The sequence below is a fragment of the Astatotilapia calliptera genome, chromosome 2 (assembly GCF_964374335.1).
Source record: "Astatotilapia calliptera chromosome 2, fAstCal68.1, whole genome shotgun sequence".
NCBI lineage: Eukaryota > Metazoa > Chordata > Actinopteri > Cichliformes > Cichlidae > Astatotilapia > Astatotilapia calliptera.
In genome coordinates, this window is record NC_137423.1 from 26,952,942 (window position 1) to 26,970,282 (window position 17,341).

Sequence of the window (17,341 nt, forward strand, 5' to 3'; positions counted from 1 at the left end):
CAATATAAAGTTTCACTAAACTTTTTTTCCCTCTCTTGATCAAAGTTCTTTTCCTTCCTATTATGACTTTTTATTATTTCCATTTTGAATGAGTTAAAAAAGAAATAGTCTTGCAGCAAGTGCAAGGCTCCCCCCCCCCCAGGACTTCCTCTCTACCTCCCCTCTTCCTCTTTCCCCTCCTCCTCCTCCTGCCTCTCTCCTTTTCTCTCACTGAAACCTTTGAGAAAAACAGGCTAACAGCTTGGGGCCTATCTGCGTGCATAACCCCAGATTTTACTGTAATTCATGCAAAGTAGTGCTGCAGCAATGGGAGATTGTGAAAAGATTGCCTTGATGTACTCACAGTGCATCCTATTATGTGTTATTCTCGGGGTGAAAACTGGAGTTATTGATTCTGTGAGTAAAACTGACAATTTTCATTAAGTATCTTGGCGTCACACAGATTGTCTCCCGAGTTACAGTGAAATGCAGTAATGCGACCCAACTAGTGATCCAAGATCAGCGCTGCAATTTTCAGAGACTTCATGCACACAGACTTCACCATTTTTATGAAGTATTCCATTACAGCTTCCTCTGGTATTTAATGATTGGAGGTGTAGCAGAGCGAGAAGCACAGTCTGGTCAGCTTATCACCGATCCTGCCAGTAGCAGAAAGAGAGAAATGGGTTATTTGAGGGAAATTGCTCTGAGACTGATCTATACGAGTCATCTTGTTTTTTGCTCATCTTGCTTTATTTGGGAATCACCTACTAATCAGCCGCTCGCTTCAACTGAACCACATCTTCTAAGAAAGGAACAAGCAGCTGGTTTCTACCTGGAGCGCTCTTGTGCACACAGAAAACACTTTATAAGGCGTCCATAACTATAAACTGGACAATGCAGTCACCAAACATTGTGGCATTGATTTATAGGCTGCATATCAAAAGATGGAAGTGGCTTCCAGACCTAAAAAGTAACAATAATGCAGATCTATCTTAAACCTGTATTCTTTCTACTGACCAGGATTAGGGGGCGATTCCTCTGCTGGCAAAAAAGAAGTGAAATTATAGAAATAGAAATATATAAGAAAAATGACTCTTCTGCTTACTTGAACTTTGACCTAATTAAACAGTCCCTAGGTTCAAGTAATGCTGAATATTAGATGAGGTTGATCTTGTAACTGCCATTATTTAAGAATCAATTAGAAAGCAAGGCACGGTTTAGGTTTTGCCTACTTTGAGATTTCCATGGTGCTACATTATGAGCATGCTGCATTTCTCAATAATATTCGTCAATCCTTTGGAGCACCCAGTTTCAAGAAACTGCCAAAGTCCTCCTCTTAATATAACTTTACTAACAAACTGGTGTGTCCTTTTCAATATACAGTCTTTGCATTGATTACACTTTGTTGAGCGAAGCTGTTTTTCAAATATTTCTGATTGTGAAATATGTGCACTCCTTTATTACTGAAGTCCATAAAGGGTTGATTCATTCAGTCATTTAAAAACATCTTCAAACTTTTATGAGAACTTATATTTCTGCTGCGCACTCAATATAATATATAGTATACTTCAATATAATAAAAGTAAGTTAAATTTTGTTTGTGGGGCTCTAGGCAGGAAAATAAGTGTGTTTTGAATATAATAAAAACAAAAATGTGAGATCTAGTTACTGAAACACTGCTTACGAAATCCACAAAAGACACTCTTTGGACTGGAATTTTTAGGGAGCATTTCTTTGACAGAATGTTCACAGTGAGCTCTGTTGAGTATTCCAGCATCACATTTTGTCAGTTTTCCATTGCTGTAGTCATTATCTTTAGATTGCATCAGCTCATGTGTGACCCACACTTACAACTTGGCTAACTATATTGGTTATAAATACTATAGATTCTTAGAGGGCAGTAGCTGAACCACTGATTGGGCATAACAATATGAGCATAACAATATATCACTGACACTGAATAACAGTGATTTTCTCTTCATCACAGAACCTGTTTATTTGTGGGACATACTAGGGAGAAAGTGAACATTGCGTCCTCAAAGTTGATGTGTTAGAAGCAGGAAAAATGGGACAAATTATGAAGGCTAGGCAACTGGGTCAGAGCATCTCTAAAACTGCAGTTCTTGTTAGGTGTTCCCAGACTTCAGTGGACAGTGTCGGTCAAAAGTGGTCCAAGAAAGGAACAGTGGCGAACCAGCGACTGGGTCATGATTGGCCAAGGCTCACTGATTACTGCACTTATCTGGGGAACACCTGGCACAAGGACTTATTATGGGAAAAAGGCAACCCAGTAGAGGCGGTGTGATGCCCTGGACAATGTTCTGCTGGGAAACCTTGGGTCCTGCCATTCATCCAGGTGGTATGTTGACACGTACCACCTGCCTGAGCATTGTTGCAGACCATGTACACCCTTTCATGGAAATAGTATTCCCTGATGCCTGTGGCAGGATAATACTCCCTGCCACAAAGCAAAAATGGTGTAGAAATTGTTTTAGTAAAGCAATGTGTTTGAGGTGTTGACTTGGCTTCCAAATTCTCCAATCAAGTATCTGTGGGATGTGCTGCACAAACAAATCTGATCCATATGGAGGCCCCACCTCACTGCTTGCAGGACTTAAGGATCTGTTGCTAACATGTTGGTGCCAGATACCCCAGCACACCTTTAGGCGTCTAGTGGAGTCCATGCCTTGATGGCTCACGGCATTTTGGGAATCAAAAAGGGGGACCAACACAATATTAGGCAGATGGTCATAATCTTATTTCTGATCAGTGTATTTTTTTCTGTTGTATCACATCAATTTTGTCCTGGTTAAACATTCAAAGAGTCTGTGAGCACACAGTGGGGAATAAAAAATCATACAAATAAAAACAAAGGAAACAAAAAAGCCTAATTGTTATGCTAAACATCGGCATCTATTGGAAGATCGTCCCCAGTCATCACATAACTGTGCAGCTCTCCTCCGTGTTTCAGCATATTTCAAGTTTCACAATAATAAGCTATTTTGGATCACTTCCGCTGCACTGATCGCTAAATTTGAAAAGAGGATAACTACTGGACAGGTGGCCAGAAATATCCCTGTAAAGCTCTGCCTCTGCTGAATGCATGAATAAGCAGCTGTTTGCTAACAAGTTTACAACAAGCTCATGAAAATTTTACAGGAAACGTACTTTGAGCCTGGAAGTTATTTTGCCATTTGCGTGAACAGCACCGTTATGAATCAAAGCGGATTCTTCTCTTCTCTGATTCATGTGCAGTGGTGTGAGGTCGGTGTCCACTGGCCCCAACACACACACACACACACACACACACACACATAGAGTGACACAGAATTAAAATTGAGTGGTGGAGCTGAGAGTGAACTATCAAAGGGAAGAAATGTCATGGGAGGGCAACTTGTTTTTTGCCATGTAATTTTCCCATATGCTGTTAAAGCAGAGCAGATGTCACTGAGTATTGGCAGGGGCAGACCTAGTGGCCTCAGGGACACAGTTTGGGATACATGGCCCTGTGAAGAGCCACATAATTAAGTCACGGACCAAAGGGGGAAGACCATGGAAACTGCGGCAGGAGGAAAAACGGGGTCAAACTTCCTCTGCACTCAGTAACCTGAAGGCTTGATGAAATTAGTCCAAACTTCCTATGACACGAATCGCACGAGGGGGAAAAGGGAATGGATGGCTCAGTGGGGGGGGGCGGTTATGAGTGAGACGCGTTTCCACGACCGAGATTTGTTTGCAGTTCAGCGAGTGTGCTTCGAAAGTGACATCATTCAAGGAATGGCTAGAATACCCCGATGGGGGTTGTGACTGCCTCGACAGCAGCGAAGACAAACCCAGCCTAGGAAATGGATGTGCCAAATTACACAGTCCCACCCGCTGGGAGAGAGCTGCAGGTGTGTGCAGCTGTGGGTGTCTTTGTGTTTGCGTGAAGATATTGAGAATTTTATTTCTACCACAGAGAGCACGTTGTTACCTATATTTCCTCTCACCTTCTTCCTCACCTTCATCTCTCTGCTCTCAAGCCTCGTTCATCTTTTTCCCCATCTCTCTTTTTCTTTTGTGCTCAAATGTTGTTGGGGTTTTTTCTGCTCCCCTCATGTAAAATATATCTGGGCAGCTCTCCCTCTGTCTCGCACATATATGACGCGCCCATTTTCTCTTTCTCCAGCTTTGTAAGTGCCATAATCTGGGCTACTCATTTCCACTCATTTAGAATCTAATTTTCTTGAGTTACCGTGTTTCTCTGCTGACTACGAAGCTAATGAACATTACTTATTGAGAAGCAGACTCGAGTCAGTCAGTGAACCAAAACTCTTGCACTTTGAATTTAAATAGCCTGTTTTTCTCCAAAAGGGATATCATAATGTGTTTTGTCAAAACATCAATAATCTATTATTTCCATGTGAAAAATGCAATCTTGAAAAAAAAAATGTTTTGTACCCATACTGCATAGACAAATCTGTGGCATTTTTTTTTTCAGGTTCACCTAATGAGGAGTTTCATGCGAAGGCAGATATTATAACACAATGTATCACTGGAAACGAGGACTGTAATCAACAAAAGCGATGGGCTTTGAGCCCAGATACATCTCTGATAAATCTATGTTATCTCAGTGTTATTGTACAGATTACTAAAGATGCCCTGTTACTTCTATGTTTATGTCCATAGAATGTATTTATAATCATGGAAACTGGAGTAATCAAAAATAAAATATCTATTCTTTATGTATCTTATTGTGATTCTCGTGAATATAGAACATCACATTCATTTTCAGAAGACTTGAAGTCAAGAGGTTTGGGTGTTTTGTGTGTGTTTGTACATACCCGCCAGACACTTTGATTATGTACACTTTGCTAATACTAAATTGGACCCCCTTTTTTCTTCTTCAATATTTGTGGCACAGATTCAACAAGGTGCTGGAAACTTTCCTCAGAGATTTTGGTCCATATTGATGTGATAGAATCACAGAGTTGCTGCAGCTCTGTCATCTGCACAGCCGTGAAATGAGAATCTGACATTCCCCCACATCCCAAAGGTGCTCTATTGGATTGAGATCGGATGACCCTCGAGGCTATTTGAGTACAGATGATCTGAGCTTTGTGACACAGTGGGTTATCTTCCTGCAAGCAGGCATCAGAAGATGGGTACACTGTGGTCATAACCGAAACAGTACTCTGATCATCTCTGTAGGTGTTTAAATTACTAAGGGACCAAGAAAATGTGCCCCACACCATTACACCACCAGCAGGGCCCTGAAATGTTAATAAAAGGCAGGATGGGCCCATGCTTTTCTGTGGTTTATACAGCAAATTCTGACTATTCCATCCCAAGTTGTAGCAGAAATCAAGATACATCAGACGACTGTTGCGCAATTGTTGTGAATTTACATGAATTGCAACCTCAGTTTTCTGGTCTTAATCAGAGTGGCACCCAGTGTGGTCTTCTGCTGGTTTAGTCCATCTGCTTCTAGGTCTGACATGTTGTGCATTTAGAGGTGATCCTCTACATGCCAAGTTTTGTGTCAGCTTGAAGCAGTCTGGCCATTCTCCCCTGATCTATGGCATCAGCAAGACATTTACATCCAGAGAAGAGTTGCTCACTGGATATTTTCTGCATTTCACACCATACTCTGTAAACCCTAAAGATGGTTGTGCGGAAAATCTCAGTAGATGAGCAGTTTCTGAATACTCAGACCACCCCATCTGGCACCAACAACCATGTAACTTCTATCCAAGTAATTTAAATCCCCTTTCTTTCCCATTCTTGACCATGCCTGCATGCCCAAACGCATCAATACTCGATTAGATACTTGTGTTCACGAGCAGTTGAACGGGTGTACCTAATATAGTGGCCACAAAGTATGAATCAAACAAAAATATTTATGGAGAAAGCACCACAGTCCTAGACAATATACCTGACTACTATGTTCCTTCAAAAATCACACACTTTTTGCATCCATTAACAAGGCTGGCATGTTTTATCTTTGGTATAATTAACAACAAATTCCACAAGCAGACCAAAACCAAACAAGGAATTTATCCCACTAACAAGCACTGTCTTTGCATTCACAGCCAAATGAAGCATACGTTTCTGTGCCATTGAACTCACTGTTGTCCAGAAACTGTGAAAAACATGGAGCCAAAAGCCAGAATGGTGTGTTCAGTGATGTATTCAGTAATTACAATGAGGACAAACAGTAAAGCTTTCTTTCTTTAGCTCATCCGAGTAGCAGAGGAGACACGTTCCCCTTGCATCCTCTGTGATGCCTTCTCGACACGGAGCTGCTGTCGAGGCAAAATACAGCGGCAGAGCTGTCAAAATAGGGAGAATATCACCCGGTAGTATGCATGCTTTATGTGATTTAAGTGGTTTTTATGCAGTGATGGAGTTGTGTGGTACAGACCATAAGCTACAAGCCGAGTCTGCACAGACAGCACTTGTTAGCCAGATAAATTCATTGATGTCTTTGGTTTTATGGGATTAGCTGGTAAAAAATAAAATAAAATAACACCAGCATTTTAAATGCAGCTTTGGGTGCAATAAACTGTGGCATCAGTGCAAGAATAGAACAAGCCCAAGTGTAATGTAGTATTCAAGAGTTAAAGGAGCCAGTGTGGTTTTATGGAGGTCCAGTGAACAACAGTAGTATCCTATAGTTCATCTAGCACAGGCATTCCCACCTGGCTCCAACCTAAAGCTACCTGTCGACTACATAATGATCTGCCCTCTGTAAGATAGATGGCCTGGAGATACCACTGACACCGCTGAGACTAAAGCCCGCACACTCCCAGTATGTGGGGAAAGTAACAACAGCAGGCAACAAGCACATTTTAAGCCTCAGCAGAGGATCCATCCTGCAAAAAACCTGTTACTGTGGAGTTCCCACTTGACATCTAATTTTTCCTACTAGTTGGTCTACTTGTGACTGGGAAAAGTTTCCTTCCTGCTCTAACTGCACTCATCACTCATAGCATTATCTTGCATATTCAGAGCTTTTTTTTTTTCTTTTTCTTTTTTCTTGCAAGGTCGTTCGTCACCAACTGGAGCCACACTAGCTGCTATCGCTCTGTTGCATCAGCTGGAGTTCACCATCAGATGGCAGTCCACTAATGCCTTTCTCAGATGTGGGTTACTGGTGGCAGTGGAAAGGTTGCGTCAGTGGACTTATGGTGTCAGAACTCGCCAGCCTGTGTTGCTTCGGTGCAGACTACAGAGGACTCCCACAGGACTTCCCGAAAGTATCTTATCACTTAGATCACATTACAATGACTTTCAGTAGCAACAATTTGATCTTTAGTTCTAATCCAGGCTACCAGGCATTTCACAGATCTTTCAGATCAAATGCACCGTGAGCTTGACTTTAGTGTGTGAGCTCAGTCCAAGAAAATCTGCACCATTTTTTTTTTCATGAAATACTGGAAACACCCTTTGAAGTTAAGCCTATTTTTGCCCCGAGAGGCAGAGAGCCTCATTTATCAGTGAAAGCCTAAATATTAGCCTTGTGTAGTGAAATAGACGTTTGCTTCTTTTTTCTTTTTTTTTTATCAAAAAAGATAGATATATAGTTAATACTTAATCATGTAGCTTATAAGACATCTGACCTTAAAAAACATTTGCAAAATCCTTTTTGGTTCTTTTAGTTTAGGAGTTGGGAATCCATCATATTTCAAACTTGTCCATTCGTCTACTGTTTGTACATAATATAAATAAGATAAACACTGCCTACTTTATGGTCAGATGTCAGATGAATGATTAGAACGAAGCCACAAAAATGATCTATGCAATGGAAACACCACAGAATACAGCAACAAGGCAGTCTGGTCCCTAGAGGACCTCTGAAGTCTTCTCTTGGATACTAAAAAATTCCACACGTTCGTTTCTGTCCACTCCAGGAACGGTTAATACACACTGGAAGCATCTTCACAGCTGCAAAGATGCCCCGAGACCTCCTTGTATGACTGACAGCTTACCAGCTTGCTACTTTACGATACAGTTTTTTTGCCCACTAGGTAGCCCATGGCATTTGCTAAAGCTATGTTCGCTGTCACTTCCATTCACACATCCACATCTTCTCACAGCTTGGTTTTGCTCCCTTTTCCCACCAGTGTTTTGATTTATGGATTGAGCTTAAATTGGACATTAGTTAAGACAGAAATGATTTCCATTACGCACGAATGAAACTCGAATGATGTTTTAGCTCATTGTTTGGTAATGCCTGCTTTTCTGTAATGAATTCAAGTAAACTGACTGCCTGAGTTGAAAGAGGAACAGTGAAGTGGCGTCAAGAAATCCCCAGTCAGCAGTGATGTAATGGCTCATTGGAGGCCAGGAACACTGTGTGAATCGCATTCCTCGGGAATGAACTCCTTTAAAAGGAATCACACTGGTTTCCTGTTCCATGGTCTACAATGAGACGGACGTCAGAGAGCAAAACAGGAAATGACATGGATGAAAGCAGAGATTTACTGTACGTGACGGAAACCACTCAAATCCAAACACACCATTAAACTGTTTCCACCTCTCCCAGCAATACGCCTGATAAGCACAGGGATTTTTAACCTAAATGAGTTGGGTATTGCATTGTTATTTCATAGTAAGTTTACAATTTTATTATTATTATTATTATTATTATCATTATTATTATTATTATTATTATTAAGAAAAACTCCACAGAAATTTTTTAAACACTCTTCAGTTGACTGGAGGTTTACACGTTGTTCTGGCTCTGCTTGGGAACAGATGCTGATGTTTAGTGGGCGTGATGTATACGGCGCCCATCACTGTAGTAAGCCAGCATTAGTTTGTACTAAGCAAAATACATCTGATGCTCATGGGATTGTTAGCAAACAAAATGAATATTACTATGAGAACATTCAAATATCAACATGTTTGTGGCAATAAATCCAAAGTTTGGGAATTTCAACCAGAAAAAAACACAAGCTTCAACCAGGTGATCTTTATGTCCTGAGAACTAGGAACATCATCTTTCCAACTCTTCACTCACCATCGTCACCCTCCAGTTAGCTAATTCATGGTCTTAGTTTTCACCTAAAATAATGTAACTGCGATTTTTTTAGTGAGCCCAACAATTTTTATATGTTCAGGTGTGGGGCTGGAAAACCCATGCAGAAGTACGAGGAACAGAAAATGAACTTTTAATGAATTCCTGTAACACCCTGTGGGATATTACAAGAATGCAAAGCTGGGGAACATCTTTTTAGGCTCCAGTGTTGAGCTATACAGAGCTGAGGAAAAGGAACATAGGAGGCTGTTATGTTACCTTTATGCAGTCAAAGTGGAAATTGCTATGCCAGTCACTGTCGTAGAGAAAAAAATAGTCCTGCTGCAGGTCAGTGTTTACTTTCATTGAGCCAAAAATGATTTTAAGGCATTTATGGCTTACACATAAATATCTCACACGACTTTAAAGTGATGCTATTTTAGAGATTGTTTATGCCTGTAGTCAAAGGTTTGGGCATCCTCAGGCAAACTGCTTGTTTTCTTGATTTTTGAAGTGAAAAGAAATAAATACAACCTGTGCAGCAAACATGCATTAAAAATGAGTCTTTCTTCAAATGTTTGCACACAGCCACTTATAATTTCTTCAAAATACAAAAGCTGAAAAAAAGGAATCATGACTGTGGGAATTTTAAATTATATTTTAAGCCTACTGGTGTAGCTTTGCATGATTCACAGTTTAAAATAGTCCTTATTTATCTTATACTGGGATTTGTAGCCTATTAATTTATCTACAGTCTGATGTAAGCCTCTCCCTGAGAGCTTCTCTCCCATTAAGACTGCACCCACTTTAAGTCAACTTTGTTCTGATTGCCATTGCAATTAGATGCTTTGTGGTGCTCACAGAAAGAGATGTGAACCTGAGATGAGCAAATTAGGGATGTCTGCTCTTACTGATGCGATACAAATCCAAATGTAGAAAAGGCTTTTGGAAACCAAGCAGTCTAAAGTCTGAGAGCTTTTTACTTACAGTGATTATTTCCACATAGACTGACCTCATTATTTTAAACTTTGGCTATGCTTAATATGGGCATCCACCACTATCCATGCATCAATCCATCCTTCGGCTTCTCCACAGTTATATCTATATTGTAAAGCATACCACCAAGTCCTGCTTTTGTGAGCTCTGCAGGAATAACAAAGTGCTCTGAGTCCTTGATCTGGGCTCAGAGAGCAGCCTCAGTTATGTAAGACCCAGTCAGACTTTTACAATTCATTGTGCGTGTGTGTGTGTGTGTGTGTGTGTGTGTGTGTGTGTGTGTGTGTGTGTGTGTGTGTGTGTGTGTGTGTGTGTGTGTGTTGGGTGGTTGAGCAAGCTAATTCCTTGGGAGAGCGTTGTTAGCCTGGACCATTTGGGGGACTCTCAGGGGAAAGGCGTTGCTCCGGTCTCTCATCAGGCAGATGACAGAAGACTGCGTGCTCTGCATGCTGCACTCATCTCAGCCACGATGGCCTCGCTGCACAGGCCATATCTCTGCTTCATTTACTCATTGTCTGATAATAACAAGTGTCTCCTTTCTGCTGCACTCAATTACGTCTTCATTAGCTTGCTAACTAGTTTAAAACAAGTATTGTGTGTAGCGGTTTTAAGTCTTTGTGACATTTATTACAAGGATACCTGAGTATATGGGTGAGGGTCGTAAAGGGGACAGCGTGATTTTTATTACGTCTTCATTTCTCAGGACTATTCATTGTCTCATCATAGCATCAATTCATTCTAATTTACCAGCTAATGAACTCAGTTCATTCATCATTTAGTCTGTCTGTTATCTAAACAACGACTGGCTGACATATTGACCTCTTACTTCGCTGTGCTGCCAATCAAGCGCCGAGCTCATAGTAATGAGCGCATAAACAATAACGAGGAGGCGTTCCCAAAAGCCAAACTGATATATTACATCAGATCCCACTGAAGAGCAATCTAATAAAAATCATGCCGCATAATTAGCTGCTGGTGACTTTTCATGTAGCCTGCGTGGATTAGTGTGGCAGCAGTGTCACAGCAGCAAGAATCAGAGCGGGATGGAGGACCTGAAACATCACATTAGAATGACAAAGTGGGAAGCGGTGCCGGTGAAATTCCTTTCACTCTTGCTTGCACTTCACCATTGTGTTTCCTGCATTCTTGCTGTTCCTCACCTTCATTTAAAATAAACAGGATGTGCCCATCGCTTGCGAGGGAACTTCCATCATGTGGAAGCCAGCTTTGTAACTATCCTGAGCAGCTGTGGCCTCAATCAGTCAGTCTGGCCTTTCTCTTAAGTGGAACAGACAACACAGTAGAAGCCGGATACTCCACGCTTACCCCTCTGTATTCCCTTACTCTTTGAGCAGTCTCAATTTTTCTTTTAGGTTCCCATTATTCCTCTTATCTTTACAGTAGCATCACATTTGAAGCTCATTTGCTCTCGCCACTACACTCTTGTCTCTTCCTCCTTCACCTTTTGAGGTGAAGCGGCTCTCGTCCCAGTCAGCACGGTTAAATAGTTGGCCACAGTTCAAAGCGGGAACTTGTCTTTGTCTTCTAATGAGACATAATCAGACCAAGAACAGTAACTTAAGTGTCCAGCCTTTCCTCTTTTGGACTCTGTCACTGACATGCTGTCAAACAAATAGGCCCACCCAAGGAGTCTATCTATAATATATCACCACCAGGGCCGGTGATTATGTCAGCTATAGCTGCCTAGAGATTCCTAATGACAAAACAATGGCAGTCCGAATAACTTCTACCCTGACAACTATGTTTTTCAGCAAGCAGGTGTGTGATTGCAATAAGCAGACTCTAAATTTTTCAGGCTGCTTTTTCAATTCCTCATTCAGAATCATTTGAAACTCCGCTTTGACATGTTACCATAGGCTAAAAATACATTTGCATAGATCAGCTGGGTTACAGTGCCTCTGTCCCTCATTGTAAAATTACAAGTCGCAAAGAGTGACAACTTTACAAGCACAACAGTCACCTCACCCTCATGTGTTTCTGTGGCGCTCTGACAGACTGGAGGAGACACCTGCACATGCATGTCACTAGCAACACCTACACGCCCGTGAAATGACAGCAGAGTATAGAAAAAACCGCGATGGGAAAGTCTGCATTTCAGTCAAAACGCAGCGGTTTCCTGCCTTCAGTTCAAAGATTAGATTTGTGTTAGGAGTAAGTACACAGTCTAAATGAGCATTGCTTTTCTCAGCAGCACTGACGCACTTCCTTTTTAAGCCTGTGTCTGAGATAAATTTGTGGTTTTCCTGTGCTGGTTGCTGAAGTGAAACTCAAAGAATAATCAGAACAGACACAGAGGAAGCAACTGCAAAAATAAAGAAAAACATTTGAGGGTCTTATGAGACATGAAGTGTGACAATGGCAGAAGTCAGTTTAGAGAGAAAGAAGATGTGGGCACATTGAGTGTTAGTTGTGAACACTGTCAGGAGGTTTTGGGTGTTTTGCTGTTTTTTTTAAGAAAAGTGACAACCGCTCAGACTTGTGTGGCAAATCATATGTGGCTAGTAAGGCCAGAGTCTCTGCACAGAGTGAATATGTTTTTAAAAAATGGCAACATATTAGCCCTGCAACCAACCTGTGGAGGGTGTACCCCACTTATCGCCCTATGGTAGCTGGGATAGGCTCCAGCTCCCGTGCAACACTAATAAGGATAATTGGAAGGAAGGATGGATAGAAAACATCAAATTCATTACAAATCTCTTTTTATTTTTACATGCATTCATCTGTATATACATTATATATTATTAAAACAAAACAAATATCATAAAGACCTGTACACCAGAAATGCCCTTCTAATTAAAATTAGTTTGAAATTAGCCTAAAACTTTTGTGCCGTCTAAGATTTTGATCCAGACAAAGCTCAGCTTTCTTCAAAACTACACAGCCGTGAGGATTTAGAGCCCTTTCCAGGCATTGCACTTATGGGATTTTTTTTTTAAATGTGGGATAAACATGCTTTCTATACTCTAGGCAGTGTTTTTGTTGTGTTTCTTCTTTCTTTTTTGTCACATGCCCAAACAGATGGAAGCTTTGTCTCATTTTAAGAATATGTCACACATCCTGGATCTGATGCTGTAGGCGGACGTTGTCTTTGCTAGCTGGACGCAGCATCGCCGGGGGTCTGTGGGAGTTCTTGCATTTTCGGAATGGACTGCCCTTTTAATTTCGGATGTTAACCTTTTCCCCCGGAGCGGCGAGGGGACCATTTGCTCCATCAGATCTGCTCTGGTGTATATCTCTCTTTCTGCTCAGCAGTAGCCAGTCATGTCGCCCCCAGCCTATTCCCTATCCCCCCCCCCCCCCCCATTATTGTACGTAGCTCACTTTTGCTCTCTGTTCACATCTCTGCAAAAAGAAAGAAGAAGAAAAAGCACAGGCATGTGAACAAACACATCAATATGCAGTGACTAAGTGAGCCTTGTAGAGATACACGGGGAGTTACGATTAATTTGTAACGTTAATTCGCTTTGTGTCGAGACCACTGATAGCAGTGGATTTATGCTTTGCTCCCTGTTGCTTGTGTGCATGCTCTGGGTGATGCGTGTGTGTTTAGGGGCCTCTGGAACACCACTGCTTTACCGCTGATAGCAGGATCATGACGCTCATGTAGTCAAGTATGCCATTATCACTAAAGCGCGTGTAGATAGTCCACCTGAGTCCTCAGACATGATATTTACACATAAAGGGTGCTCAGAGATAAACAGCAGGGGGTACAGTACACTGTAGAAACAAGCTGGATACTGCTACACAGTCCAAAACACCAAAACATACGCCACGCTCATGTCGGCGCGTCTCTGCCACTGTAACATACTCCAACCTGCTGGCTTGTCGACTCAGTACAAAAGAAGTCAAGAAAAGATTGGATGATAGAGGGTGTAATTTTCTTAAATACGCACCAGCAAGTTCCCGGTCCAACATGTCGATAAAACTCTCAAGATCCCTTGTGTCTCCCAGCTTGGCTGCAGAAAGAGGACAGAAAGAAATGGAATTTGAGAAAGAAACTATAAGAAAAATAGAGCTGCAATGGAACATTTTTGTAGAGAAAGGCAGCTCAGTTCAGTGGTAGCCTATTTCCTTTGGACCAAACGCTGAAGTTATCTAAGTCTCGGCATTACATAAAGTTTGAACTGAACACGCAAACTGAGATAAAGCTGATTTTAAGAGCTCCAAAAAGAGCCTTGGCAGCCTCGTTCCCACCAGGATCTCTCTGTTGTGAGCTTTTTCTGTGTAAAGCCAAACAAAATTGATGAAAAAATATGACTGACTCTTTCTGGTCACCTGATGTTTAACTTTAACAGTAGTCTGTGGATGCAACTGCAACAGCACTCATTAATCCACATGCGCACGCAGCCAAGAGCCGGTCTCATCACTGCATATAACAGCACAAATGACTCCACCCAGGAGCTTTGAAAGAAGAGCGCTGAGACGTCACAGCCACAGTGGAAGTTGCTTTGTTGTGTAAACCAAGACAGATTCCAGGGCATTGCAGATGCTTTCTGTGTAGCTCTTATAAAGTGATAGTGATCGCTGTAAGAACTGAGGCTATCTAGATGGAGATGAGCTGATAGAAGGCTCCAGTACCTTTTGATGCCAGCGTTATTCCTGCTGTGTGGAGCTCCTCCTCACTGGTATTCAAACTGTTCCCCATAGATGGTTCACTGCCTGGGGGAAGAGAGGGAAGCAATGAGGGAGTAAAAGGAGATAACAAGCACTAAGGGCAGTCCTTGCAAATGATCAGTGACAATGACAAAACTCTAACATAATGCAGGAGTTGCACGTAATGATGATAACATGTGATAAAAAAAATTAAAAGGTAAGTGTTCGGCGCTAGTGACTCCCATGTGTCGGCCTTTGAAAGCAGTTTGCCTGTTGAATGGTTAGGGGGGCAAAATACTTTCAATAATGACGACACATGGGAGCAGAGGGGGGGGGGGAACTGTTTCTTCTTTTATCTTATAACCGTCGACAAATGCAGAACAAAGGGGGGAAAGACAATTACACAAGATGGGATATCCGTAATTGCAGCTCATTCCAGTATACAGCTATTGTCACGAGCACAAACAGCCACTTTAATGGAAGTGTGTAGGGATGTGTCCTCTTGTACCACTAATTTCATGCAAATTAAATGTGTCAAGCTGCAGTTGTTTGGGCTGATAAAGGGGCTCAACTGGAGTCCACGGGGATTCCAAACAATGTCACTCACCAGCATGATGCACTAAATAATTACTTTCCTTCCCCCACACTTTGTACATTAGGCAGATATTATCTTAATCACTTCTCTAACGTATTCTTTTTTCTTTCTTTTTTTTTGAATAACTTACTGTAATCTGAGTCCTCGACTCCACTGTCTTCACTCAGCCCTGTGAGAGTTTTGGCCTCGTGCAATGCTTTCTGGTAAGCATGCGGTCTGCTTTGAGAAGGGGCCTTCAGCTCCTCCACCACATCCTGGAACTCCTGGAGCAACTCACCAAGCTCCAAGTCCAAGTCTGTGGAAAATGTGACAGCAGTTGGAAAGAAATCTTCAAGATGGACTCAGCTTATTTCAGCAGTAAAAGAAAATAGTAGAAACACTGAAATAAATATTTTTAAAGACTTGATTAAATATGGGGACCTGAGAATGTTTTAAAGGGCGTTTCAAAGATACCAAATTCCTAAACCTAAGAAATATACATTAAAAAAAAAAAGGAAAATCTAAAAACTACCAGCTGAAGTTTATGTCAGCGTGCTGCATCAGATAACTGGACATGTTCCCATATGGCATATAAAACAGTAGACGGACAGTAAAACACCTGGTCTGCAAAGTGTGATTAAAAATATATTTATATATATTACATCATAAATCAGAGTTGTACGCTCTCGGCTACTATAAAAACTTTTTTAGCGCCGGCACCATTATTTTAAAAATGGGTGTTGCATAAACGCAGTTTAGGTTTTCTAACATTTTATTAGGCTCACATAAATAATAATAATAAAGTTAAAATTCCTTATGGAACACTAAAATTAAAACAACTTTGGTGTGTTTGGTAGATACGTAAATACGTATGATTACAAAAAAGTACAACTACAAAAAGGATTAGGAATTTAAAATAAGTGTCACAGCGAGATGATTTTTAAATCTTCCTATAAAGCTTTTCTATCTTTTACATATATTTGTGGTTTTTTTTATCTGTTTAGTAAATTTAATAAAAGGCTGGGAAAGCGTGCTCTATGATCCATCACTGAAATAAATTCAAATTATTGTCTCAAGCAGGCGTTGGACTCACCCATGGTACTGTCTGAGGACATAGCGGGACGTGAAAGAAAAGCGCCACGAAGCTGCTGTGTGTCTGGGTTCAGAGCGGTTTGATGCTGACAGTACTACTGTACTTTTATTCTAAAGCCTTCCACACCCGCTCTGTGAGAGGGCCTGCCCAGCCAATCATGTCACAGATTAAAAACCTCAGAGGTCGAGGGGACTGTAAGTGGAAATGGGGAGGGGGCGGAAAGTAAAAAAACGAGGTTGTTACGCAAGTGAAAGAGAGTGGGACTGGAATAACCCATTAAATGCTGTAAGCGGGGCTGTGGGAAAAAATATCCGTTGGGGTTTTAGATGAAGACAGAAAAGAGGGGTGTCAAATCCTCGAGTTATTCCGTTTTGGGTAGGCGGCGTAATGCGGGGGTTTGGGTTTTATGTACATTAATATTATATTATTATTTGCCCGATATAATTTCCTGGCTGTGACACAAGTAATCTTAAACACAGGACACTTTGATAGGAAAGAGAAGTGTCGCACACGCTCCAAAACAAAACTCGGAACAACAAATTTTATTCTTCTTTCACACGTGCACTACTCTGCTCTGTCTGTAGGGGGCCTTAGAGAGCAAGCCTATGGGTCATGCAGTACTTTGGAACTGTCAGGGAAACTTAAAAGCCCTGCTGTGAAGCAATACCACACAAATAAATGCTGCATAACCAGTCTTGTTCTTTGATATCTTGAGATCTCAAGTAAATGTATCTTGCTTTCATGACTACGGGTCAAATTTCACCAACCGTTTACTGTCACTTAACAGCGTGATGATTAACCCTAAAGAAAATAAGCATTTTCTTTTTTCTTGTTTTTTTTTTCTTTGCTTTGCGTTTTGGTTTGTTTGTTTGTTTTGTTTGTTTGTTTGTCTTGTTTTTTGGCACATGAAAAAAGCATACCAGAGGTTACATACTGCACTCTCAAATGTACTTTTATTGTAACTGAGGAGTCATTGTTTCTTATGACAGTTTACATCTACGTGCACTTTAAATCTATGCACGAGCATGTGGACATATATTTATATATATTCATAAATGTGTTTGTGTGCAGGCTTGCGTGC

At 41.2% G+C, this 17,341-nt stretch overlaps 1 protein-coding gene across 1 annotated transcript; it reads right to left on the reverse strand.

Annotated features, from left to right (window-relative positions):
• Positions 1-12,682: 12,682 nt before the first annotated feature.
• Positions 12,683-16,421, reverse strand: LOC113029278 (regulator of cell cycle RGCC). The gene is made up of 5 exons (XM_026180063.2): positions 16,261-16,421; positions 15,319-15,483; positions 14,579-14,659; positions 13,894-13,956; positions 12,683-13,342 (listed from the first exon to the last, which is right to left on the reverse strand). The coding sequence occupies exons 1-5, from the start codon at positions 16,280-16,282 to the stop codon at positions 13,335-13,337; spliced, it is 339 nt and encodes a 112-aa protein (XP_026035848.1). The 5' UTR covers positions 16,283-16,421; the 3' UTR covers positions 12,683-13,334.
• Positions 16,422-17,341: the final 920 nt, after the last annotated feature.

What these genes read in the sequence shown, in the direction of transcription:
- LOC113029278 (XM_026180063.2), bottom strand. Translation starts at nt 16,282, where the DNA reads ATGTCCTCAGACAGTACCATGG. An exon ending in AGTCGAGGACTCAGATTACA is followed by an intron (nt 14,660 to 15,318) that starts GTAAGTTATTCA and finishes CTCTTCCCCCAG; the next exon opens with GCAGTGAACCATCTATGGGG. An exon ending in AATAACGCTGGCATCAAAAG is followed by an intron (nt 13,957 to 14,578) that starts GTACTGGAGCCT and finishes CTCTTTCTGCAG; the next exon opens with CCAAGCTGGGAGACACAAGG.